A 13,933-nucleotide genomic window follows, 5' to 3' on the forward strand; every position below is an offset into this window, starting at 1 on the left:
TAGGTTTAGGATACTTAGGTTATAGTTTAGTTTAGGATATTAGAATGTTTAGGTTTAATTTATTTTTCTTTCAGTTTTAATTAAAAAAAAACTTGATCAGGACGTCTTATTATGAATATGGGACTACTGATATAAACGTCTTGTATTTTATATGTACAATAAGCAGAACAATTGCAACAAAAAGAAAAAAAGTGGAGATAAGATTAGAAAGCACGAAGGTCACGGTGTCAGAATGCCAGTCTGTCAGACAGAAGCTCAAACATGCATTTCCTGACCCCGACTGCATGACACCTGTGTGACCGCTGATGTACAACGCTTAGGATCGCCGATCCTGATCAGTTAAAAACAGTTGCGAAGTTGATTTTTTTCAATTAATGAAAACAGTTTTTATAGTTTTTGTTTTAGTTAATGATAACAACACTGTTCATCGCTAAAATAAAATACAATAATAAGCAGATACACATCTCTATACTAGATCATTTTGTCATAATCTGCTTTTCTTAATTGATACTTAAGAGTTATAAAAACCTGAAGCTTAGTATTTAATTTTTTTAATTCCATTTGTAGAAATGCAGATCACTAGTCACTCCTACAAGTAGGCAATGTTTCCTCAGTGATGTCAAGATCGCCTCACAGGTAGGCATGTGCCGGTATCACATTTTCATGCTGCGATTAATTGAGTGATCTTTTATCACGGTATATGGTATTATCACAATATTTTAATTGCACATGAGAAACAGATGGATTGGGGGATGTAAAAAAAATAAATAAAACTTGCATCACAAGGTGTAATTGTGATTGTCAAAACATTTGGTAACTAAACTGAATTTTATTAAGTTTAGTGACAACATGTTACAATGATTACATGGTACAATGACTGGTAGGCTACTGTTTGTATTGCTTTACACAAATTTAATGATTTCAATTCAATACTTGGGATTTGATTTAAATCTTGATTCAATATTGACTAATTTTGGATAAATATTAAGAAGGCTACAGTAGATAGCCCACATGTTTTGTTTTTTTTCATGAAAAAAAAAAAATCTCACATAATGCTATGTAACCATATAGAGCCCTATCAGCTGGTATTATTAAAGGTTACAAATAACTAATTAAATCAAATATAATGTGGTTTTCATTATAATAACAATTATGTAATGACACAAGTAAAAATATAAAAAAATATGCAAAAAAGTGCAGCGCAAATATTCAGCAAAATACTCCTCTTTATCTATTTGTTTTAGTCATCTAACATGCTGCTGGTCATTAAATGGTTTAAATGTAACGTTCTGTGACACAATTGTTCTCCTGTTTCATATCAAAAGTAACCTGCTCTGTCTTGTTTGACGGTCTTCGTGTCCTCTTTGCTCCGCGATTTTTCTCTGCGTGAGAAAACGGATGTGTGGCGTGAGCGTGTGAAGAGTCTCGCGCTGAATGCGTCGAGTTGGCAGCTCTGCTTTTAGAAGCGGGATGGATCCGGATAGATCGGCGGCGGCGTTCCTCCTTCCACCATGCTGCTTCTCCATGTGAGGACTGTTTACATTAGACTAGAAGTGCGCACCGGCCGCATGCTTATACACGTGGCGATTGTTTACATCAGAGTGCGCAAGTGTTTCGCGCAGCATATACGCAGTGTTTGTTTAAGCGGTTGATGGAAAATAAGCTATAATGCGCGTTTTAAAAATCTAAATTCGGATCTATTATTTTTCACGGTATTTTGAAGTGCCCGCGATAACAATATCGTGCATATTCATTACCGCGATTTATCGCATTACCGAATACCGGCACATGTCTACTCACAGGTCAGTCAAATGACAGATGGGCTGAAAGCGGAGCCAGAGAAATACAGCATCTTTGACACATTCTGTCTACTAAATCTGCTGAACGATGTCCTGCTAACTCATCCTGCAATAACTAGATGGATACACTGTTACAGCTTCCTATAGTTTTCTCTGGAAGTTGACATGAGTTTCTAGAACTACACTAATGAAATGATTTCCACACTACTTTCTGATTTTACTCTATTTATATTCCTGTATTTTTGGGATCTGTGTTAGGAAATTATTTGACACAAAATACAGTCGAAATGTTCAGAATGGCGTGCTATCAAACCTCATATGCCGGAGTATGCAGTATGTGTACGATGCAGGGTATGCAAATCTACGGTGTTCATGGAATACCCAGATGGCCTACTTCATTTGCCAAAATGTACAGCACACAACCACTTCATCATTCATTCAGCGAGTGACAAACAACCAGTGACTGCTCTTTTTTTGTGCCTTGACTTATTGTTTGATTGGACTTCCAGAAGTTAAGAAAGAGATTATTATGTGCAGTATGCCCTGTTGTATACAGTATTGCACTCAGATTGTACTTAATATATATTATATATATTTTGCTATTGTAACTGTACAGATTGCTGTAGTTGGACTTTTTTTAATTGAATCTGTTTGAATAATTTAGTTTAGTTTCACTCTCTACTGTATGAAAGTATTATCTAAACCTTAAATGGTGAGCTTGAGAATAGCTGGGTGAGATGAACGCAAGGACGAGGCAAGGAGGAGGTCAAGAGATCAGATCAATATAGAGTGAAATGCAGGTACTCAAAGCATATTGCCAAGAGTTAAAATGATTTTCACACTTTATACCCATTTCTCATAAATGCATGTCATAAGGCCAGCATGCATATTTAATAATAATGGGCTAGTGATGCTTAAGTATAAATAGTAGGAAGGATCCTATAACTCCTAAAGGGAGATATATTAAGAGTTGTTTCTGTATGTTATATTTCTTAATTATTTGTTTAATTTTTATAATTTAAATAATAATACAATAAAAGTATCATTTTAAAATGGTTGTTGTTGTTGTATAGTCATATTGAATACAGGGGAAAAAAACATTTTTCTTCTTTTTTGTCCTTAGCTGATCACATCCACCAAGTGACGAGCAGCAGGACATTGCGATGGTCGCTTGGTTTTTATTTCTGTGTTGTTGTGCTAAGTAGCATTGGTCAAAAATGCAGCCCACATAACTATTTTAAAAATGAAAGATATTCATAATTGATAAGTTTAGAATGTGTCATATCACATGGTCATTTATTGCATTTTATCTTCTGATCATTTTCATCCGATCTGCCTTTTGACATTTGCCCTCTTTCTTGTTTGACTGGCAAATGATCTTAAAGCTGCCCTAATGTATCTTACAGGAGTGTCCTAATGTTGACAATTTCATTTTTAGCTAAAGTTTGACTTATGAAAAAGCTCATCTTTATTATTTGGCTTGTTCATGTTTTTCAGGAAACAGAACCAGATTTTAATCATTGTGCGGTGTGCATCGAAGGTTATCAGCTGAACGATGTGGTCCGCATCCTACCTTGCAAGTAAGTGTGTGTGTGTGTGTGTGTGTGTTTAGTTTTGTTTTGTGTAATAAGGGCATTATAATCTCCACAAAAGTCTAGGTACACGATTTTTCTTTCTTTTCTTTTCTTTTTTTGTTAATGGATAATAATAATATAGTAGTAGTAATAATAGTAGTAATAATTGCATTTATAATCATTTGCATTCTGAATTTGCTCAGGAAACTTTCCTTGTTATGGTGTAGATGAAGATATTTCTGTCTTCTTAACAACTTAGCTTATGTTGTCTGCTGAAAAAATCTCTTTGCATTGCCCAGTGCAATTTGGTTTTGACCCCAGACTTTGAATAATGGTCAAATGACATTTGGAGAGAGAGGGAGAGAGAAAGGGAGATCAGGGGTCACTTGCTGTTGTGAGATGTGATTTTGTTGAGGAAATATGGCACTGCTGTGGCTGTGAATCACACTGCCCCTGTCAGACCCACTCTGCTTATTTTTAGCAGCTCAGCTTCCAGTGACCTCTAGGCATCCAACACACAAACACAGACACCCATTTATACTTACAAACAGATACACATTATTCATGCACACTGTATTAAAGGGATGCGACATGCAGTATGCACACACAAATACACAAGTATGCCCTTTCCTACAGTTTCAGACACCATCTGCCTAGTATGACCTGGTCACACAGCTGGAAGTCTGACTGCAAATTTTGTGGATCACCTCACAGCAAACACACATGCTGTACACGTTCACACATTATAACTGCAACATGCAGTAAATCACTAGTTTTCTCACTATTGCTGTTTTTTTATTTCTTCCTCTTTTTGGCAGACATATTGTTGTTGCCACTGTTTTAGTAATTGAGGTGCTTCCTTTTAAGGAGACCATTAGTTGTAATTTACTCTCCCTGATGTTGGGCCAGACCTAAATGACTTTGTGCTCTCTGTTTTATTAAATAAATTGGACATTTAGCTCATATTTCATTTTGTCAAAGTCAGTCATACATGTTTGGAACCACTAGTAAAGAAACTATCCTTTTAAGTACAGTATCAGTCATCTCTCTATGAAATCTGTCGTACCATTTCTCTTTTCATCCATTCCACACCCACTCACTCTATCATTATTATCTCTTTCTCTCCCACTTTCTGTCTCTACAACTGCACAGCAGCAATGAAACGCTAATCCAGAGCTGGGTTAATTGCATTGTTCTCTGCTTACGGCTGAATCACTGCTTCACTCCAGTCAGATCAAATAACACACTCATGAGCTGCAGCCTGTACTGCCTCAGACAGCTGCTGACATCCAGCTACAAACCAGTCTCAGACTCTTAGTCATAATGAGGAAGGGTTGGATGACCATGTAGGCCTTACAAGCATTGAAGACTCAATGAAATCAAACTTTTAGTCCATTTCTGATGGCTTTCAGGTCATGTATAAGCTAACACACTCCCAAAACATGGCAAAATATATAAACAAAAGCCTATTGGCTATAAAAAAAAAATGAAATAAATGTCCTGCCCCTAACTTCCTATTTCTATACTAAATATGTCAACACAGGAAAGAAAACAGAAACTCATATTTGATTTCATGGGACTCCCACCATTCTTACTGTAAAAACATTATAATATTACAAAAGAATTATATTCAAATATAATTCAAATATATTCTAAAAATGTACATCAAAGAATTCTGGAGACTGGAGTACTGATACTGAAAATTTAGCTGTACCATCATAGAAACATACAAACAATGTTATTTTTGATCAAATAATTGCAGCCTTGGTGAGCATAAGAGACTTCTGAGCATAAGTTACCATCTTATCTTATTCCTTCTTAATGTGAGTGTCTCTGCTCTCTTAAGCATAAGCATCTCCAACCACAATCAATAACTCAAAGCACAAGTAATGGCAGTACACTTGACCTAGCCTAGGCCGTTCAATTTACGTCCCTGTGCATTAGCTTCGCTGTTTCTCTGTAACTTTCTTAGGGGTGTGCCCTTGACTTCATGGATCTGTCTGACTGCATATGCATGTAAATGGTATAAACATGCATGTGATATGGTAACTGTAAAAGAATACAGTACATAAAGATTGGGCCCAGACATATAGAGCTGGTCTGCCGTAGTTTGATGGCATGCATCTCTTTAGTATAATTTGTGTTGTAAGCACCCTCATTAATAATTAATTTGACTCTTGTTTGCATGTTCTCCATCCAAGAAAATAAAGCTTTGTTGGAGTTTGTTTGCACGTAACTTTGTTGCAGGATAATTTCAGAAGCATGGGTCCTCTCAGCACCTGTTAGTCGCAGTATGTAAGACGTACTTAGCATTATTTGATATCCTTAGATAACCCCTCTCAAATGTATTGCTGCTGCTGTATTCCACTATCTCTCCTGCCCAGTAGTTCTGTTCGGAATTCTTTTTCGAAACAACTTGTGGCTGAGGAACCTGCCTTTATTCCGGTTGGGACTATACTGTTTTCTATTTGAATGCATTTTAAAATGTCATTTATTCCTGTGATGGCAAAGCCTAATTTTCAGCATCATTACTCCAGTCTTCAGTGTCCCGCGATCCTTCAGAAATCATTCTAATACAATGATTTGGTGCTCAAGAAACATTTATTACTATTATCAGTGTTTAAAACAGTTGTGCTGCTTAATATTTTTGCACTGACCCCAAACTTTTATATATTTATAAAATGAATTTGTATTATACATGTATTTAATGTGTTTTGTTTCAAAAATCTGTGTGCATTTATCATTAAAATGTATAAATATACATAGGTAAACAATGCTGTTAATTACTATGCATTGTTGTATGTGTGCATATAAATGACAATGATTAAAAATGTAAGACCTTTTAAGCATCATTTTAGATATAATTTGCCCAGCTCTATGATGCAGTCAGAAAGATTCCTACAATCTTTTGAGCCACAATAACAGCCTTGTCTCTAGCACGAGATTCAATGGCTGGCTTGTGCCGAGAATCTCCCTCATGAAGAGGGTTTCCGCTGTCGAGAGCCCAGGGTCTTTCCTGGAGTAAACACAGCTCAGATTGTGCAGCAGCCGGATATGAGGAAGAGGAGGAGAAGAGACTCAACAGCTCTCTGTGAAAGCTCATGTTGCTGCTTTGAAGTCCACCAGCTTATTGCTTTTAATCTGCCTCTCACTCTCTCCTCTAGTAATATAAATGTGTAATGTGCTTTTACGTGTAATGTCCTTCTTGCACTAGTGTTCTTAGAGCAGTTTCAAATCGTTGCTGCAAAGAATTATGGTGATATCAAAGGCTTGATGCTGCATTTCATGGTCTTGCATTGTTATAATCCAGCAGCCATATCACCCTGTAGCCAAAGACTGGTCGCCCACTGAAGCTAAGCAGGGCTGAGCCTGGATAGTACCTGGATGGGAGACCTCATGGGAAAACTAGGTTGCTGCTGGAAGAGGTTTTAGTGAGGCCAGTAGGGGTTTGTGCTCACCCTGGGGTTTGTGTGGGTCCTAACGCCCCAGTATAGTGACGGGGACACTATAATGTCAAAGAGCACCGTCCTTCGGATGAGACGTTAAACCGATGTCCTGACTCTCTGTGGTCATTCAAAAACCCAAATTTGCCCAGTGGTCTCTGTCCATCTTCATGGCCTCCTAATCATCTCCATATATACTGACTGGCTTCATCACTCTGTCTCCTCTCCACCAATAAGCTGGTGTGTGGTACTGTAGGCGTTCTGGCGCAGCCATAGTTATATTACCAGAAAATACACATTTATACACATTTATATTACCCAGAAAAGCGCTAAATAAATTAAACGAATTATTATAATAATAGCAATAGAGAGATTAGAAAGATTTTATTCATGCATATTCATGTTGTTGCAACCATATGTATTACTCTTGAAATATATACAAATTCAACAGATGATTAAAACATGCAGATGTGCTTTATTTATGGCTATCAAAATGTTTTAATCTCTTCTTTAGGCATGTCTTCCATAAAATGTGTGTGGATCCCTGGCTAAATGAGCACTGCACCTGTCCCATGTGTAAACTCAACATCCTTAAAGCTCTGGGGGTTATGGTGAGCACACACACACACACACACACTTCCGAAGACATCTCCTCGTAAAAAAAACAAAAAAACAGGTTTTGTAACATTATAGCTTCTGGGAACAATTTTCCACAAAATGTGCTACTAAGTGTACACAACAGACACATTGATCTCAGAGGGCAGCAGGTTATGACTTTTATAAGGCTCTTATTTGATTTGTTATGATTTTATTATGATTTATCCTATTGAAAATAACATCAAGTCCTGTAGTTTGTTTGGGATGGATTGCCAGAATTATTACAAAACTGAGAATGTAAAGATATTACTGTAAAAAATGACACAATACACAACTTTACACATCATAATGTAATTTTTGCTGTAATCTTGATTTTGCAGAGGATTTATGATCCAGTAGCTCCCTCTGGTGGCTACTTTAGTCATTTCATGCAATTTTTCATGCCATGGCTGATATTCAATGCTGTAAATCTTACCTTTTTTACATCATCTTTTTTTTATCTTGGGGTGTGATTTGGTAATATAATTTGACCCTTGCAGCCCAACCTGCCCTGCGTGGACAACATGGCTTTTGACATGGACCGAATGTCCCGCAGTCAGACTTCCAGCCAGAGGACGGCGCTGATGGACCTGTCCTCTGAGACCAGCATCAGCCTAGAGCCTCTACGCCACTCCAGTTCCTCCCAGCTTCCCTCCGACGAAGAGCTCATTCCTCGCTCTGGAGAGATCAACATCGCTGTCACTAGTAAGAGCAAGGCTTATTCTGTCTTAATTAGTCATTTCTGGATGTTCTTTAAAGGTGAAGTGTGTCATTTCTGCATCACCAATCTGAATTTCAAAAATAATGGTTGTTTTCGAACAGACTTGTGAAATACAGAAAGTGGGAGAGAAAGAGATAATAATGATAGAGTGAGTGGGTGTGGAATGGATGAAAAGAGAAATGGTACAACAGACTGGGTTATTATTTTAGTATTGTAACGGTGAAAAAGGTCATACACTTCCCCTTTAAGTATCTCTCTGTCACCTTTATTTCCTCACCTCCCTCCCACGTTGTCCTTCATTTCCTCCCCATCGGGGGGTTATCTTTCCTTCCTTCAGTGCGCTGACTGCATCCCTCCACCTGCTGCTGAGGCTGAGCTCTGTGATGTCAGCAGGTGTCTCTGCTCCACCACAGTGTGTCCTGCCCTTTCACTGCAATGCATCTTTTGTATTGGACTTCTCACGTCACTGCGTGTTTGTCATAGCACTCTGTGGTCTCTCCTATCACCTATAAAATGAATGTGAAACTTACATATCATTTTATAATGAGTGAGATAATTTACGTTCAGCCAGTTATCATAAAATAAATCACTTTTTTTATAATAACTGGCTGTACATTATTGCTTACATATTCGTAAAGTGTGACTTTGCCGATTTTCAACCCACTTTGTATTTTTACAGAGGCGATAATATATGTAAGTGAACAATGTTTACTCATTTGCTCGTTTAATTGAAAACTATGGCAACAGGTTTCTCGCCTCTATACGTGACAGCGTTTTGCATCGGGGGTTTGGGCGGAGCTGACAGAACGGCAGTTTCTTTCAGTTTTTCCCCATCCATTTGGCCTAAAACTGTTCGTGGTCATCCAGTTGTCTACAAACACAGGTTTTTCAGCTTTTCCGTATTCATGATTCTTTGCAGCCTTTAGCCACTGCCTACAAGGCGCATGATCCAAAGGTAACTCCCTCCCTCAAAACATTTACTCTCTAAATTCTTGCATCCAGAAACAAAAAGTCAACACCATTATGGCTAAAAGTTTGCTAAGAAGTATTTCCTTCTAAAGCAAGGCGGTATTTGACTCTGGTAAGCGTATTCACCGCAGACTGGTGGGAGTGGCATTGGACGGCATCATGCCCAGTGCATTATGGGTGTTGATGTTTTCCTACCTATTTGGAAGAAGGGAAGACAACAGCCTTTTTTCTCTTTTCTCTAGTCAGGTAGAGCTGATTTCAATCTTTCTTCTGTACAGGCAGCCACGTTTTATTGAAAGCTCATTTTGCTAGCTGTGAAGTACCCCTTTAACATTTTAGTTGATATTTATATATGTCACAATACACACATTTGTAAAATGGTTGAACGTTTTAACAGAAAGATAGATCCTTTTGCCTTAAATTCATATTGATTGACAATTTCAAACAGTTTTATTGTTGCGCTATACCATCCACCTCTAGTAATAACCTTAGACATTCATCAAAAGTTAAATTTAAGTATTGTCTTTAAATATATATATATAATATATATTTCTCTGATATTATTTTCGTGTATAGATTGTGCCAGCGTTTTTAAGCAGGTTATTCAGAGCAATAACAACACACATGTTGAGTGCAATGAAACTAATCTTAAGAAAAGAAAAGTGCATAGAAAGTAAAATAAGTAAATGCTCACAAAACTGCAGAAACAGATGTGGGGTAATTATGGGTTTGTAGGATCATTTATTATTTTCCAACCATTTGTCCTGGTGCTGTGTCTTTAAAATATTGTGTTCAGCAATTTTAACCCCTCCTGTTGGCCTCTATTTGAATTGTAGTGATTAATTATGTAATAGAACCCCAAGCAGGTGTAGCGCCTGAAGAGCTCTGCAATTTATTCATACACATTTTTTTTTGGTTCCTTTCTAAAATTGTAGTGGTCTCTGTTTTACAGATTATTTTGAATGTAAATTCTAATTGTTTACAGAATTACACTGATCTAAAAAAAAAAATCCCTTCATTTAAATTGTCCTTAAAAAAAACAACAACAAAAAACAGCTTCCGTGTGGAATACTTAGCTGCATCCTCTAATGTCATGGTCTTCCTAACAGATCTTTGCTGCTTTGTAAATGTCTGGCTAAACCAGCACTAAGCGTCATGTGCTCTGAATGTGCTACGTTCTGTTTCGCTCTCGTTTTTATCTGTTGTGTTCGGATCATCGCTTGCCCATGGCTTCCTCTCTTGTTCCATGGATTAGAGAAGTGTTCCTCTTTTCTTCACGCCTCCACCTGTCTCCAGTTTCCTGTTCTCTTCGGCTCTCTGTCGAGATGATACCCTGGCTCCGCCCTCAACAGAAAATGACCCCTCCCCCCTTTTACTCTGTTAACAGAAGAGTGGTTTATTGTTGCCAGCTTCGGCGTCCTCTCTGCTCTCACACTTTGTTACATGATCATCAGAGCCACTGCCAGCGCCCCCACCGATAAGTGAGTATTGTAGATCTTTTTCAAGACTTTCAGAATGTCATAGCATCCCTAAATATATTAACAAAGAGCAAATGTACCTACTGTCCATCAAGATTTGTGACATCAGTGTACTACACTTCTCTGAGTAAATACTGTCATAGTGTTATGCAGGCTAATCAAATCATTATTTTAGAATCAATTTATTTAGGTAAATGTTATATATTTCCTAAGCATAATGAGTTTGCTATGTTTTGTTTTACTATGTATATTTATCTTTTACAGCCTTAAGTTGGAATGAAGATGTTTTCTGGAGTCCTGAATTCTAAAATAGAAATGCATCCTGAAAAGCAAAGTTGCTGACTGCACTTCAAGTCCACGTTAATAGAGCTAACTTTCACCTCTGTAGATGTGAGGATGTTCATAGGTTTTCACTGGATTATATTGCTGATTAACTTCTGTTTTACGCTATTGCTTCATTTAATAAGCTCTTTTTGTTTTTTATTTTAGACTAATATCGTTAAATGTTAAATGAATAGAAATATGTTAAATGCTTAGAAATGTTAAATGTGTTTTAAATGTGTGTTTTTTTTGTGTGTTTTTCAAATACTTTGGTTAATCTTTGTCATGTAAACAAATTTGTTTAAAGACATTTGTGTGTATATTAAAATTGCTTTGTGCAAACAGCTTTGTTGTACTGAATTGTCCAGTAAGTTAGTAGTTACTAGTACTAGTTTTATTCCTTGATACTGTTTTGATGCTTCTGTCTCCCTCAGTTTACCATGGTGAGACTCCTGAATCAAATTTTGACTTGCAGACGAGCAACCTTCTTCGTAATGTCACATGTCTATTAGACATACAGTATTGATTTGCTGCAGCATATTCTAGCTGTAAAGTTTATTTCAGCACTTCCTTACAGAACGTCAAGCTAAGAGCACTAAAATACTGTAACATATCTATGAGGACAGGTTGTGTTTTGTATAAGCCTAACCTTTAATGCATGAGGATAGAGATTGTGCAACTCACGGTCAGGGCTCGAGTCCTGTCCTATTCGGCTCCAGTCCTTTAGTTGGAAACCTAAAAGCATTTGAACAAGCTAATGAAGGATTACTTGCTGGAGTTAAGCATATTTTGCTTTGTTGTTGTAAATCTATACATTATTAGGCCCCTGTCTTTAAGTCTGCAGTTGCTTTGAATACAAGTTGGCCCTCTAGCGGTAAAAAAAGAACTGCATCCATAGTGAATCAGGGTAAGACAAAAACCTGTTTTTGAAAGAAGGATTGATGGTGTATTGAATTGGCAATTTTCGACATAAAAATGACAATGTACCTTTGACACCGTTTTTAAAGATAAAATATCCAGTGCATTTTCAGACATTGCAGTGTTATTTTAAGTAAATCAGTAAGGTTTTTATTTACCTATCTACTGTTGCATTATTTTTATACTCATACTGTGTATAATTGAATACGGTTTAATAATGCACAATTGAATGGAACAGCGCATACACACATTTGTGTTAACAGTTCATTGCAGTCTAGTCTACTGGACATAATATAAATAAAATGTAGACCTATATTATATAATATACATGCCCATAAAATCCGCTTAAATCAAGGAACTGTATAATCACAAACTCTTCCATAAAGAACTGACTTCCACTGAGAAGGCTGATGGTAATTGGTCCGGTGTCAAGGACATAATAAGTGTTGATTACACGTAACGGACCGACATTGATTTTGTGCTGAGGTGAAATGTCAGATTTGAGCACAACCTTTATGCGGGAAGGTAAATAAGTATTTTCAGTCTGCAGGAGCAGAATCCTGAATATTTTATGAACTTTCAGCAGAATCATTCCTTCTTTCATCTCTCTCATTTCCATCCCCCTGTTGTACACAAAAACTACGATTAAACCCCATCATTTTTGTTGTTTGTCTGTTTGCAGGTGGTCATTTCTTCAACCGTAGTTCTGTGTCTCCGCGCAGTGTAGATTATGAAATGGAGCTTCCAGACATCCAGGCGTCACTGGACATGTACGACGACAACAAATCCTGAGAACACGCATCTCCTCCACCTCAAGTCCATTCCTCCATCGTCCTCTCCCCGACCCCAGACTATGGGGATCAACCTTTATGAGTGTGAAATGGAGTATTGACGGTGAGCACACTGACTCTGGCGATAAACTCTACCACTGTAGAATGATCGCTCGCCTCAAGCGGATGTGATTGGACTATTGCACCATCATCAGCCTCACACTTTTACACTTCATTTTTCTCTCTTACTTTTTGAAAGACTATTTCAAATGACATCTTTTCACAGACGGCTATGGGAAGTACCTTTTTGTTCATTTCTCTGGTAGCCCCAAATGTTGTCTCTGTTGTTGTCTCATGTATGTAATTTGCTGACTGTTTTTACGTTCCAATGCTTATTATTGTTCCAGATGGGGAAAACTCTCTTGAGGACAGTCGTGAAAGCAGGCTTGGAAACTGAGCCTTTATAGAAGAGCTTTCTGCTTTGCATCTCAATGCTTTGCATCTTTGTAGCTAAACAGTGTCTCAGATGCAAACCAACTTGTCCTTCATATGCTCAAATGCTGCAGCTTCACATTTAGTGCTGGCCTGTAGCACTCGAAACTCCTCGACAAATCACCGTTACTTCCTCGTAGAAATATACAGTATTTCTGTGTACATAGAATGAAAATGTTTGAAACATGTATTTAAAGAAAATCCTATGGAATACCTTCAGTGAATACTAATCAGTTCCAAGCAAGGGGACCTAATATATACAGTATTTGGTAACACTTTATTTTACAGTGTCCTTGTTACATATGTTACATGTACTTACCATAGTAATAACAGTAAAGTACGCATAATTACATGCAACTAACCCTCAACCAAACCCTAATCCTAGCCTAACTCTATAGTAAGTACATGTAGTTGCTTAATATTACTCAGTACTTAAATATATAATTACACTGTAACAACGACACCTTAAAATAAAGTGTAACCCAGAATTTGCATATTAGAATTCATACAGTATCTCTCTCTCTCTCTCTCAATTAGTCTTTCCTGGATCGGATCTTGTCCGTGCACAAGAGTGTCTGTCTATTTTGTGTTCTCGTTTTCGGGGGATGGCATTGTGACCATGCTGGGTTTCGCACAAATCTTCATGTTGATTCTGCTTCAGATTTGTTTTATGTCATATAGTTGCAGTCAGGACAGGGCAGAAGCTCTACTCTGAGACACTCAGTGAGAAACGGCTCTGCTTTATGTGGGTCATAATAATGGGCTACTATGTTACATACTGCCTCAGCATTAAACTTGTCATAATTGCCTAT

The 13,933-nt window shown here is 37.4% G+C and overlaps 1 protein-coding gene across 2 annotated transcripts in view; it reads left to right on the plus strand.

Moving 5' to 3' along the window:
- rnf130 (ring finger protein 130) overlaps window positions 1-13,930 on the plus strand; it is a 44,892-nt gene extending 30,962 nt beyond the window's left edge. The window contains exons 6-10 of one of the 2 annotated variants that reach the window (XM_084133617.1): window positions 3,297-3,379; window positions 7,331-7,427; window positions 7,953-8,157; window positions 10,530-10,623; window positions 10,885-11,285. In XM_084133617.1, coding sequence (XP_083989743.1) covers window positions 3,297-3,379; window positions 7,331-7,427; window positions 7,953-8,157; window positions 10,530-10,623; window positions 10,885-10,900 — 495 coding nt within the window. In that variant the 3' untranslated portion in view covers window positions 10,901-11,285. Of the gene's footprint in view, window positions 1-3,296; window positions 3,380-7,330; window positions 7,428-7,952; window positions 8,158-10,529; window positions 10,624-10,884; window positions 11,286-12,541 lie in introns of those variants that run through there. The other variant, XM_084133618.1, reaches the window with a different exon arrangement.
- The last annotated feature ends 3 nt before the right edge of the window (window positions 13,931-13,933 follow it).

The sequence above is a fragment of the Abramis brama genome, assembly GCF_963993115.1.
Source record: "Abramis brama genome assembly, chromosome: 13".
Classification (NCBI taxonomy): domain Eukaryota; kingdom Metazoa; phylum Chordata; class Actinopteri; order Cypriniformes; family Leuciscidae; genus Abramis; species Abramis brama.